The sequence below is a fragment of the Lytechinus variegatus genome, chromosome 6, assembly GCF_018143015.1.
Source record: "Lytechinus variegatus isolate NC3 chromosome 6, Lvar_3.0, whole genome shotgun sequence".
NCBI lineage: Eukaryota > Metazoa > Echinodermata > Echinoidea > Temnopleuroida > Toxopneustidae > Lytechinus > Lytechinus variegatus.
This window is the reverse complement of record NC_054745.1, coordinates 6,436,336-6,450,895: the sequence shown is the minus strand read 5'-3', so window position 1 is coordinate 6,450,895 and position 14,560 is coordinate 6,436,336. Positions and strand designations below refer to the sequence as shown.

Sequence of the window (14,560 nt, the reverse complement as noted above, 5' to 3'; positions counted from 1 at the left end):
CCTGTATAACACCAAGGCGACCACTGTGAAAGCGTGTATAATACAAATCCCAAGAATATTCTGCAATCTGATTGGTCCAAATCGGATCACATGATATTCAGCAAATTGCACTCTGGCATCCAAAATGCACTATCCTGCTCTCTGACGTCATACCAAATGTACTATCCTGCACTGTGACGTCAGAGTGCAGGATAGTGCGAGGTCGGGAATTATCTAGAATAATATTCGTCTAGAATTAAGATCAAATATAGCATTCGGGGCAACTCAGTTACATGGGGGTGTATAAACCAAACAATGCACGCATTCTTGTGCATAGAGGGCCTAAATAATGAACTCTGTGCTCGACTCACCAAATGGATACCGCACTCAGTCCTGCGGACCTCGGTGCGGTACATCCATTGGCGCTTCTCACACATTGTTCATTATTTGGCCCTGCATGCACGCGCTTATGTGCATTATTTGTATAATAGTCAAGGAGAGATGTAGCATGAACCCCAAAATAGTGTGATTTGATTTGAAATATTTTTTTTAAAGACAACACGAATACAGCATGCTTCATAGACATTTATTAGTCCATATTGTGAAGAAGGTGAGAGAAGTTTACTTTTGACACTTTTCTTGATGTTACATTATTATACATTGTTTAGCATTCAAGTGATCATACATTTCTTCATGTAAGTACATATACAGCAGAAGTGTTAAAAGACTTAAGCTTCTAATATATGATTTACCTATGAACAAAACACTATTGTACATCTTTCTTTAGAATAAGAGTTGGTTTACAGGCACAGACCTTTAAACATCTTAAAGTAGTTATTTGTAAAGACACTCCAGATACAGTATCTATTAAAAAAGTTCTCACATGTTTGCTGATCAATGGAGTCAATCATACAATGTATGCACATTCTTCAGATTACTGTATGTTCAATATAATCAATGCATATATCAAGAAATACATTTGTATTTCAAATTTAGGAGCAATATCAATTGATGAAATCCTGATTAACCTTAGAAATAAGTATATGTAACCCATAAATTTCATATATATTTCAAAGGCTTACAGTTCACAGATTATTTTGAAAGGAATTTTTTTTGTTTTATATCCCACTTAATGGACAAGTCCACCAAAACAAAAAGTTTATTTGAATCAAAAGAGAAAAAACCACCAAGCATAACACTGAAAATTTCATCAAAATCGGATGTAACATAAGAAAGTTATGACATTTAGTTTTGCTTAAAGGGGAAGTTCACCCTGACAAAAACTTTATTGTAAAAATAGCAGAAAAAATAATAAAAAATATTGCTGAAGGTTTGAGAAAAATTCATCAAGCAATTAAAAAGTTATTAGAATTTCAATTATTTGATTTGTGACGTCATATGCGAGCAGCATTCCTACATAGCGAATGGTAAAAAATCAATGAAATGCCATTTTCTAAGAAAATTGAAAATGGTTTTCACTGTACCTTTTGTATATCAATAGACAAATCATTTCACATCCAATCATGAATAGAAAACAAAATTAAGTCATCAGGAACCATGCAAAATGTGAAATTCATGCATTTTATATTACATAACACATGGGGCAGCTGCTCGTTTATGACGTCACAAATCCAAAACTTTGAGCTCTAATAACTTTCTTACTCTTTAACGGATTTTCCTCAAACCTTCACCAATATTTTTTACTATTTTTTCTGCTATTTTTGCAACAAAGTTTTCTTCAGGGTGAACTTCCCCTTTAATTTCACATAATAGCTATATGCACATCCTGGTTGATATGAGCAGACTGATGACGTCATCCACTCACTATTAACTATTTTATTATATATATGAAGTATTCTCATTTTCTCCTCATTGTCAAGTGAAACAATTCCTCCCTCAACATGTGAAATAAGAATTGTGTTTATAGCTATTACTATATGGTTCAGTCAAGTTGGTCCTCATTGTCAAATCTGTAAAAGTGAGGGACATCATTGACTGTCTCATTTGCATGGCACTGAGTTTTGCATATCTCTGTTTTGTGAAAAAATAAAACTTCAAAATGTCATAACTTTTTATTTAACATCCAATTTTGGTAAAAAAAAATTTCAGCATTATGCTAGTTTGATTTTTCTCTATTCATTAAAATCAAAATTTCTCTGGGGTGGACTTGACGTTTAAGTATGCTTCTGTAAATCATCACATGCATTAAGAATGGTACGGTACTAATAATAAGTGTGCTAATTGTATGCTAATAAATGATTAAAAGACTCTTTTTGACTAAAATTAGAAATATGAAATGTTGGAAACATATATGCTGCACCAAATAAAATGGATTTATTTAATAATCCCATACTTCTAAATATTGCATGTTCTTTTGTTTATTGTTCACATTGCTCATTCTTGTTTCCTTCGAGACCTGTATTCTGCACATTTCCTATTTTATGATGTGTTTACATTAATGGGTTTCAACGGTTGAGGTTGATCAAATTATCACAGTTATTTGTGAAAAGAGGCCGCAAAGACCATGTACATTTATCTTCTTATCTTCTCCATCTGATTTTGTGCCTGTATCTTGGTCTTAATAATAATAATACATAAGATTTATATAACGCACTTTCCATCTTGATTAGATGCTCAAGGCTCTTTAGAGCAGAACAACAAAAACTATTTACATATACCGTACATGTCTGAACAATAAGTCAGTGTCTATCAAAAAACACTTTTATACAGGTATGTTTTCAGGTTGCCCTGGAAGGTGGTCACTAAAGTCTGGGTTTTCAAACCGTGTGGGAGAGAATTCCACAGGCTAGGTCTTGGAAAAAAGGTGCAAAAAACTACCTGTTCCTACCTATCAATTATTGTATTCATTTCATGGAATAACTATGGGCTACATTTCACACTATAAGAATGCAGTACATATGCTACATGAAATGAATTAATCATCATCACAAGTGTTCATTAATCTGCCTATCTACTAGAAAAGGTTTTCATAATCTTACATTTAAAGGTACTTGCATATAATTTTCCAACATAGTGCAATAACCTATTTCATAGAAATTTTGTTTTAAAAAACTGCAAAATCATAAAATAGCCTTAAAAATGGACTTCAGCTTTTTGCACTCATCAGAGTAAAATCACACGAATGGCCAAAACACTAGAATAAAACAATATATATTAGAACTGAAATAGACAATGGATGCTTTTAATGACAAGCTGTAATTGGATGTCAAGGTAAACAAATTTAGGCTTGGTAACAGCTGTTATTTGAAGCAAAGCAACTTAAAAGGTTCTTACAAACTCTTCTTGCGGCACAGGGTTTTGTTTCTTCATGCGATTTTACTCCGATGATTGCATGTTGAAAACCTTAACTGTATCCATTTTTAAGGCTATTTCTATTTATTGCTTCACAAAGAAATTATTTGTGCTTATGAATGCGTTTGTATGTACAGTGACATCAGCTATAAAAATAACCTGTTTATACATGTATGACAAAAAGATCTCTCTCGTTCTGCATACTTCAGTGTGTATTTGATGAAAACAAGGGATTTGGAATTCGACAAGATGTTTGAAAGTGATTGAATTGTCTTAATGTATTTCAAGTATGTTTTTTTTCTCTCTTCATCGAGAATCTGGTTTGTTTGATAAATTGATTTTCAGCAATGTAATGTATGCACTCCTACATTTTTCTCCAAAAATTATTTTGTTCAATTGCGAAGTATATAGCAACTTTTTAGAATTGAGTTAATATTAACAAAAAACAATTATGAATATGTTTTCTGTACATTTTTTTCAATTTTAAGTTAAATCCTATAGAGATAAATGAATTATTTCATTTTCATCTGTGAAATCATTCTCATCTGTACACTTTATTCTGAATTTAGGCAACATTGATTTATGTATACATATAAATTCATGTATTTACAACTGTCTAAACTTTGATTTCTATACCTTGAAATATCAGTTATGTTCATCCTAAAAACCTACGGTACTTAATACTTAATCAAAGTATATGACATGATCATCACACTAAAACATTTTGTAAATTATTTGTGGCCTGCCACTCCAAAACCAGCAATGGGTCACCAAGGAATGTTTTCTGAAAGTAGTGAAAATGATTATTTGGCATATCTAAAAGAGGTCCTTTTTCCCCCACTCTCAGAATTTGAAATTGTAAAGTTTCATCAAAGATGAGATACAGGAGGAAATTTTACATAATTTTTCCTTAGACAACTTGGAAGAGATTGCAGTGTACATATCTCATGCTTAAATGGGATGGTCCAGGCTGGAGATATTTATATCTCAATAAAAAGAGTAAAATCCACAAAGCAAAATGCTGAAAATTTGATCACAATCCGATAACAAAGTTATTGAATTTCAAAGATTTCATTATTCCGGTGTTCTAGGCATGTCTTTATGAATATTCATTAGGTGGGCTGATGATGTCACATCCCCACTTGTTTTTTTTTTATTTTATTTTATGAAATTAAGGTTATTAAAAAAAAATTCTCCAAGAACTAGAAAAATTGAATTGACAACTGATTTAGTGCATTAGATATTTATTGTTGCAACTTATTTCATTATAAGGGAGACATATTATCCACACTAGTATGAAATAATGAAAAAATATATGATTTTATGTAATAACATAAGAAAATGGAAAGTGGAGATGTGACATAATTAGCCCACCTAAAGAATATTCATGACGACTGTTTTCACAAAATATTGATAAACTTTAAATTTCAACGACTCTATTAGTTATCCGATTTTGATGAAATTTTTGGCATTTTGCTCAGTGAATTCCATTCTATGTATTGAGATATAAATATCTTCAGCCCGGACCATCTCTTTAAGTACCATAGTCTACAAACTTATTTGAACCTTTCATTGAATTTCTTCTACATTCAAGTATAGTACGGGAAGGTGGGGTAATTTTTTTTTCTTTAATCATGTTAGAACTTGCATGATTCATAATTTTGTAGAAAAAGGACCTTGCTTTAAAATTTGTTCCTTGGGAAACCTTTTTTTAACCTTTATGTATTTATAACATTCTGCCCTCACACTGATAGTCACTGTCACCTTCGAAAAAAAAAAGTCAAATGGCTCAACTTTCCTAACCCATGGGGTACTTTGAGCCACCTTTTAGGGAAAGTTGAGCCACAAAAACTATGTACAAAATATATGGGACAAGAACCAGCATGATAATCTTTTTTTTATTTATTTAAAGTCTTTTCACTTGCTAATTCATTATAAATAAATTAGTAACGTGCTCATAAAGTAAAACAACTGTCTTGTGAATTTGGTCCTTTCTGCCTGCACATCAATAGCTTTTCAATTTGTTTTATCATAGAGCTCCATGGTTTTATATACATTACCATATGAATTACCAAGGCTCAACCGACCCCATTCCAAACTTATTGTGATATTTTCACAACATATTTCTTATGCATTCATCATGTAAAACACTATGGCAAGAATGAGGATCCATATCTGGACGAACGATATTGTTCTCATGCCTTTATTATATTTCAAGATGCATGTGGGTAAAAACGCTTTATTTTTCACACCTCTGTTTACTTTTTGGACTGAAATTTTGTATTTTTCCCTCTGAAAAGTCATTTGTTGTTTGAATGTTGAAAACAAGTTTTCATGCGGAATCTTCTCTCCCTTTATTCTCCCCCGTTATGCATGAATACAGATACAATGCAGCTTGAAAGAGCAATTAGTAAATTAACTTTTATCTTTTACACTAAAAAGGAGGCTGACATATTCATAGATTTTAAGAAAAAAAGTTGTACAATGATATGAAACCTTACACAGTAAGATATTCCTTGTCTTAATATTCGCATCAAATGTTGCAACGTTTAATTTCAAAATCGGGTCCCAAACCAATTGTTTGGTGTGCGATGGCCTTTAAGGTCAAGCCACCTCAGAAAAATGTTTATTTGAATCAATAGAGAAAAATCAGACAGGCAGAATGCTGAAAATTTCATCAAAATCGGATGTAAAATAAGAAAGTTATGACATTTCAAAGATTTGCTTATTTTTAACAAAATAGTTATATGAACGAGCCAGTTACATCCAAATGAGAGAGTCGATGATATCACTCACCATTTCTTTTGTTTTTATTGTTTGAATTAAACAATATTTCAAGTTTTTATGAAGTAAGGACCTTCTTGCCTGAAGCAAAGAATGTTAAAATAATGGAATTCCACGTGTACAGGGAGGAATGAAACTTCATTTCACATGACAATGACGAGAAAATATTTCATATAATAAAATACAAAAGAAATAGTGAGTGATGTCATCAGCTCCTCAGTTGCATACCGACCATGATGTGCATAGAAATGTTTAGTGAAATTAAGCAAAACTTTCTTATTTTTGAAGAAATTTTCAGTGCTATGCTTGTTAAAAATTTTCTCTTTTTATTCAAATTAAGTTTTTGTTGGGGTGGACTTGTCCTTTGAAAGTGTGACTACTTCTCAGCGCGGGTGGTACCGGTACCGGTGCTCTTCGCTTTATTATCACCGCTAGTACACTCTAAAAAGGATTTACACAATATTGGGTAAATGGGGAACATGCATGTTGTTGGGTAAAAAGAAATTTTACGCAATGTTGCATTGAAATAGCCCAACATAGGGTTAAAAAAGTACCTAGCAAACATGCATGTTCCTTTTTTACTAAATATTGGGTAAAATTTTACTCAGTGTTTTTAGAGTGTACTGGATGTGAGCCTTTACCACTGTGGCTACTTCTCAGCCCGGGTGGTACCGGTACTGGTGCTCTCTGTATTATTATCACCACTGGTACTGGAGGTGAGCTCCTTCTGCATTCCCAGTTTCACCTTCCACAAGGTAATGATTCGTTTGTTGTATCCAAAAGCAAGGAGGATGAATACACCCTGCAATGAGTTGACTGCAGTGAAGAGGTACCAGAGTTCTGGGACATTGGCGTATTCACAGATGAAGACCAAGATCCACGTAAAACCCATCACACCAGATAACTATAGAGTGAAAATCATAGCCCCGTCTTACAAAGAGTTGCGATTGATCCGATCTAGCGTAACTCTATAGAAATCCATCAGTGTCATGATTTTTTATAAAGGAAATTTGTAAAATGTCCTTTGTTAACATTGAAGGACACACCAAATTGTCAAGAAATCCATGAATTTCTGGATACATTCATATCTAGAAATTTTTTTGAACAAACATGCATTATATTTGTTGACTTTGCTGGCTTTCCATAGTTGTGATTGATCAGATCAATCGCAACTCTTTGTAAGATGGGCCCAGGATCCATGTAAAACCCATCACACCAGATAACTATGGAGTGAAAATCATGGCCCCGCCTTACAAAGAGCTGTGATTGATCCAATCAATCGCAACTATGGAAAGCCAGCAACGTCACCATATAAAAATACATGTTTGTTCAAATATTTTTCTAAAAATGATGTGTATTCATACATTCACTGTTTTTCTGGATAATTCAATGCTTGTTTTCAAAAGAAATTGAGTAAATTTTCTGAAGAAACAATTATGACATTGATGGGTTTCCATATACTAGTACTTGACATTGATCAGGGGCCCGTTGCAGAAAGAGTTGCAATCAATCGCAACTCTAACACTCATGCACAACTTGATTTTCAACCAATCAACAGCGCGCATTTGGGACTGGCGATTGATTTTTTTACTTGCGTTTAAATGCAACTCTTTCTGCAACGGGTCCCCGTATACTCTTTGTTGACGGGGCATCAAACAGAAAGTTGTAATTTTCATCAACTGACAGAATAATAGTGATAATGAGAATGAACATTGGGTTTAAAAAGCGCCTTTTCTAGACAATATGGTACAAAGTGCTGTTTGAGGCCTAAAACAATGTTTTTGAACAGGTCGAGTGAGATGATGTTTTGTAGAGTTGGAGGGAGTTTGTCCAAAGACACAGAGTTGTCCAATTACACTGCAAAAACTAACACCAGCCCGGAATCTATATCTGTCCCCACCAGAGAAGTATTGAAATATAACACCAGTTTGGAATCAAACCGATGCTGTTTTAATACTGATTAGTGTTGTATAAACACATATCTGGTGTTAGACCAAAACCAAACTGGTGTTGTTTAACATTTCTCTGGTGTGGACAGATATAAATTCCGGGCTGGTGTTAAATCAACACCGGAGTTTTTGCAGTGTAGCCTCCTAAGGCTGAACTGCATGAATTTGTACAGAGTAAAAGTTCAATCTATACGTAAACATGCAAGCAGATATGGGGAATGGGGAAACAGAAAGAGAAATGGTGCACAAAAGGAATAATGAATAGCCTGAGGATACCCTAAGTTGTAGACACAATAAGTATTATAAACAAATGGACAAAATAATTCAAATGTGGTCGCAATTGATGGATGATAGCTCACAAGATAAAAAAAAAAACATTCAGATATATCATATGTGATATTCCAAAGGTTTGCTATTCCAAAACGTAAATATTACATACACCACAATGTTCAGAAGTTCAAAAATGAATGAAAAATCTGTACATTTGTGGTTTCATAAGCCAGGTTTTTTTTGTTCTGAAGGTGCGATAAGAATGATAGAATACTAGGCTTTGTCATTCCAAAGGTATGTTAATCCAACAATTAATTAAGGATACCCTGTTACTCTGAGAATTATTAAGTACGGTTTATTCGTCTGAAAATGAAATAGGGTTGTTAGTCTGAAAACAACTAAAATTATACAAACCTCACTTCATCTTCAGACTATCGAACCTTCAGAATAACAAAGCTTATTTCGTTTTCGGATGAAACAACCTTAGGAATAACAAGCCTTCATCTTAACAAACCTTTGGACTAATACATTTTAAGAATAGCAAGCCTTCAGAGTATTTGAACCTTAGACTCACCACTGGTGATTGATGACCCATATCACTTTTTAATAATTGGAGATACTGTCTGAGAGGAGGGATCTGTAAAAGTACAAGCAGACATTGCAAATTGTGTACATTGTGATCATGTTTATACTAACCTTGATGTACAGTGATAACTCTTCTTTGGCTTTAGCAAGTGCTGGTCGCTTCTTAAGTGCTTTCTCTGAGGCCCTCTTGGTAAGTCTAATTCCAACCACCGTGTCTATGAACAAGATCGCATTCAGGAACAGAAGTGCTAACAGAGGCACACCAAAGGCATACAGATTTGCATCGCCACTGGACAACCAGCAAAGCTCATCGTTGCCGTAGCTGAATCGCAGATTAGTACAGCCACAAACGTCAATGACCAGACAAGCACCTACGATCAAAGCTGGTACGCCCCAGGCATAGAGAGAGTACCAAACGTAGAATTTTTTAGATTTACTAGCAACTCTAGTCTTGGCACGGGTGCCAAATGTGCGATTTAGATCTATGGCAAGGGCATTCATCCAGAAGAAGATAGAGAGCCAGAAGAAATGGGTAATGGCTGCCACTGCTTTACAGAAGCCATCATGTTCCGTGCTCACTCCACTCACAAACACTAATAAAAATGTGAGTAAGAGGGCAACAGATAAGGTAAGGGCCGATTTCCCAGCCAAGTTGAGAAGTTCAGGAAAGGTGGCATAGGTTGTTATGATGATCAGTACTGAAACAACAGACAGTGCATTTCCTATGGTGTTCATAGTGTCCAGGCCAGGAGGTAAATTACGTTCTTCATAAGTAGGAACTTTTTGGCAGTAAAGAGCTGAACCATCTTGACCTATTTGAAACTCATCATCTAACAGGACTGTATCCTTCCAGGTGAAATGGAGAAATACTCGTGACTGATTTTTCACAATCTCAAACTGACTCGCATCTAGTTTGACATATGTGTCGCAAGCAAGTCTGGTGGTGTTGCCTGTGCAAACGTCACCTATGCTGGAGACACTCATGATATAATCTGCCCTTTCTCTGGTAAAGTTAATTCGGAATGGTAGCAGGGTGGGTTTGCCGTAATCTGAAAATGTCCAGGAGTTGTGGGACTCACAGTCCCATCCTGCAGGAACATCAATAAGTATTTCTATCATCGACAGGTTCCCTAATGAAGGCATATACAAAGTGGTCGTTGCATTGGTTATGATACCTGCAGTACCCTGATAGAACTCCAAAGACGTTTGGGGTAGTGTAGTAAAGTTCAATTCAGTGTCAAGGCACACTTGACATATTGACTGACGAGAGTAATTTTCCGAATCACCAGTGGGGATACAGGAAATTTGAGGAACCGACACAACGGAAGGGAACGTCAGTGTGTCCAGTGGCGACTGAATGAGGACATTATTTACCGTTGCCAGAAGGTAGTCAGTATCCAATGATGTCATATTCACTTCATCCTGGAGAGAATAGAACGTAACAAACAGCCTTCCTTTCTCATCTACCGGTAGACGTTCACACTGTTTTGTTGTCGTGTTGTATTCAAATCCTGTGAAGCAAAAGAGCAATTGACACTTTCTTGACAGTGGGTCAAAGGCTTCATTTTCAGCACATGCAAATTCCTGGTTTCTGTCGATAAAGTTAAAGAATTCTGCAAATGCAAACCCTGCACTGACTGGGTATGAGCCATCATATGTGATAGATTTGCACAAATCCAAATAGTCTGCGCATACGTCAATGCCATTGCAATAAGCACAGTGTAGATTCTGGTAGATGGTACCATTGTGTACTATAGGTGCCAGGTATGATGGACACTTGGTAGGTTCTGAAGAACACGAAGTCACATCTACTCCAGGATAACAATGCCGTGGGTACATATCATTTGGTAAATCTTCTGACGGCTCGAGTTGTTTGGAGCAGAATCCTTTCATCAGTTCTGTTTCTGTGTATTGGGTTCGTACGTTTTCATTCGAATCACTACTGCTTCCACTGCGACTACTACCACCATAATCATAATCACAGTACCATTTCCAACTCCATAACTCGATACCGGTAGAAATGTCATGACATAACGCACAATACAAATTTCTAAAGTGACCGATGCTTTCAACAGTAACGGGTGTGTACAATTCTTCGTCGGGTTCCTGCGGGTTCTCACACTTGGTGCGGATTACGCTATGGGCAAGGACATACGAGGGGCATTTAGAAATCATCTGGTAGTGAGAAAGGGTGGTGATATTGCTTCCATATCCATAATCAACACCAGAAACGGTAGCACATGAGATATACGGTAGAAAGTCATCTTCCCAAGCCATTCTCTCAGGTATTGGGTCATAAACAGAGAAAGGGTATATATTTATTTTGTTCAACGTTCCAGCTGTAGACATATCTTCGGCATCCTTGCAACACTCATTATAAAGGACACACTGGGAATCGCATTTACATGGGCGATTTTTCCAGCCTTGTGCACACGAGAAAGGAACGAAACGATGTCCACACGTTGGATCGAGCACGCCGTACTGGTGTTCTTCCGTGCACGTCAATGGATCTGTATGGTAATGAATCCAGAAGACACTTCATCAGGAATTTATCTTGTTTGTATTACAGGAAACTCATCTGCCTAAGTTGACTCTTTTTAGACCACAGAAAGCTAATATGTTTGACGATGGAGAAATTTGACTTGTAAGAAGGGGAAAGAGGTATATATTCAGGGGCGGATGCAGCTTCCGCCAAGAGCGGGGGGGGGGACTTTTTTTTTACCCATGCATATATGGCGTATAAGTTGCGAGCAAAGCAGTCGAACAAAAATTTCGACATTTTTATTACAAAAATCCAAGTTTGTGATAGATTTTGACATAACATTTGGAAAATAATGTTATATTTCACCCTTATCACTTTTCCTTTTCTCTTTTTTTTTTTTGGGGGGGGGGGGCTCGGGATCGAGGCAAAACGCTGTTATCTTAACAGTCATTTTTTAGCTTTATTCTTATATAAAAACATAAATGTGTTGCCCTATGATGTGCGTACGCGAAGAGCGAGCTAAAAAAATGGAATTTCATGTATTTTGTCCTGGAAATTGAACATTCTGATCGATGAGCAAAGTTTGTGAACCTGAACAAGCTGTGTATGAAGAAGATTACTGCAAACGCGAAGCGCGAGTTGAAAATTTTTGACATTCCGACCTAAAAAAATTAACATTCTAAGCACTTTTTCTGTAATCATTAACGGTATGTATAGGTATATACCAAACATAGGCGCAAAATGAGATTTCTGACCTTAAAAGGGGTCATGTTTTGTAAATCATGAAATAGGATGAGTAGTAATAAACCACATCGATTGCGTTCAGCATAACAGCAAAGACAATATAACTGCAGCCTTCGCATAGATTATGCTGGACCAAATAGCATTTCTCGGTAACATTTTGGTAATTTAAAGGAGAATGAAACCCTTGGAACAAGATAGCTTGTGTGAAAACAGAAAATCAAAGAAACAGATCAACGAAAGTTTGGGAAAAATCGGACAAATAGTGAGAAAGTTATGAGCATTTGAATATTGCGATCACTAATGCTATATGGAGATAGCAAATTGGCAATGCGACAAAGATGTGTGATGTCACTTGTGAACAACTCTTCCCATTACTTTAGTATATATATTTCACTTGAATTGCCTCTTTTATCACATCTATCCATAAATCATGTGTTCTTTCTACATGAGGGCATGTACTACATAATTTTTAAGAATAAATCATGGATAAGGAGTTTGTATCATCATAAGAAAAAGCAAAAAGAGACATTTTGAGGGTATTTTATAGTCCATCAAAGGGAAAGTTGTTCACATGTGACATCACACATACTTGTTGCATTGCCAATGGGAGGATCTCCATAGCATTAGGGATTGCAATTTTCAAATGCTCATAACTTTGTCATTATTTGTCCGATTTTTCTCAAACTTTCTTTATTCTTATCCTTTGATTTTTCTGTTTCTACACAAGCCTACACTGTTAAAAAAAACCCTGATTTTACAGAAAAATAAAAGAAGATTTTGCAGAAAGCAATACCAGAATCATTCTTTAAATTCATGAAACAGGAATTTTTCTGCAATTTAACAGAACATGTCTGTTAGAAAAAGGGGAAAAGAGTGTTTTATTTAAGGAAATTTGTAAGATTACACACACCAAATACCAATTTCCTGTAAGATTACGCAATCTGGTAAGATTACAGGTGTTCTCGAGACTCTGCTGCAGGAACTCCTTTTAGTTTAAGGATAAATTTTCTAACAGTGTATTTGTTCCAAAGGTTTCATTCCCCTTTAACTTCGACCCATATCAGGGGAAATTTGCAATAAAATATTATATTACCACTAAATGTGGTGGCGCTCGATATCCGATAATTTCCGACAGGCTATATAAGCGAGAGGTTTCCACCCTCTCTCGTCATTCGATTTTGCTATTAATTGCACTGTGTGTGAGTTATAGATTCACCGAGGAAAGGCGTTGTGGAGAATTAAAAGGGAGTATTTTGTTAATGGTAATTATCACTATATTTATTCCCCAACAGTGAAGAACAATTAAGGATAAGTATCTAGCCATGCTCATACAGTTGTGAAAACATCAAACAGTGCTTACCTCTGAAACTTCAAACATTACCTTTCAACAGTTCTCTTCATTCTTGTTATAATTTCTTGTATAATTTCCTAAAAAGCGCCTTGACGACTCCACAGAGTACATTTGGCACGATATAAGTCAAATTATTATTATTATATACAGGTATTTTCATTAACTTCATCCTTTATTTTGTTCCTTTAGTTTGCCATTTTTCTTTATGTTTTCATACTGGTATAGTCTATTGTAGCAATAACGCAAGTATTGATTCAGTGTCAATATCGCCTGCTTCTTCGTAATTTAACATATTTTTTATATCGAAATTTTTATGGTCTGCCATTAGAATCCACACTGTAAAAACTGGTGTTACAACTGACACCAATGGGTGTTAATAGAGGACCACACCTGATGTGTTAAAATAACACTCTAGAGATTGAACATAACGCCAAAGAGTGTAAATGTAACAACCACAGGTGTTGTAATAACACCTATATGTGTAAAACTAGCACCACCAGTTTAACACCGGTGTAAAATCACTGGTGTGGTCCTCGATCTATGTACACCGGTTAACACCACAGTTTTTGCTGTGCTTTATTACATCGACATCAGCATGGTCATAATCATTGCTATAACCCTCCTCGCCATCCAAATGATTATCACATGCAGTCATCTAGTTTGCGCTCCTAAAAAGGAACCTATACACGTTAACAACTGTGGAGACTATACGTACGTACAGTGCGTCCCAGAAAAAACGAAACCGAGATTTAGCGATCATTTATCATTACTTAATCATAAATAAAATAGACAAATGACCTACCAATTTAAAGCTTAGAATCTCCTCTTTCATCTGATTTTACTTAGATTATTTTTCATTCACGCATGAGTGAGCAAATTCAATTTGAAGAAAGGATATCAAAAAATCATTTGGCGGGGGTGTCTTGGTTTCAAAAAGAAAACCACATTTTTTAAAAGTTCAATATCTCCTCTTTAATTTGATACCTAAATTACAAAAAATGGTCAAGAAATAACAAAGTTCTGGTCATTTGAAATAAGGCTTGAATTTCAATAATTTCATAAAATGAAGAGGTTCTTCAGGCTTGCTTTCACACTCACTCGACA

At 35.4% G+C, this 14,560-nt stretch overlaps 1 protein-coding gene across 1 annotated transcript; it reads right to left on the bottom strand.

Annotated features, from left to right (window-relative positions):
• Positions 1–6,663: 6,663 nt before the first annotated feature.
• LOC121416476 lies at positions 6,664–11,391 on the bottom strand. The gene is made up of 2 exons (XM_041609971.1): positions 8,991–11,391; positions 6,664–6,979 (listed from the first exon to the last, which is right to left on the bottom strand). The coding sequence occupies exons 1-2, from the start codon at positions 11,226–11,228 to the stop codon at positions 6,725–6,727; spliced, it is 2,493 nt and encodes an 830-aa protein (XP_041465905.1). The 5' UTR covers positions 11,229–11,391; the 3' UTR covers positions 6,664–6,724.
• Positions 11,392–14,560: the final 3,169 nt, after the last annotated feature.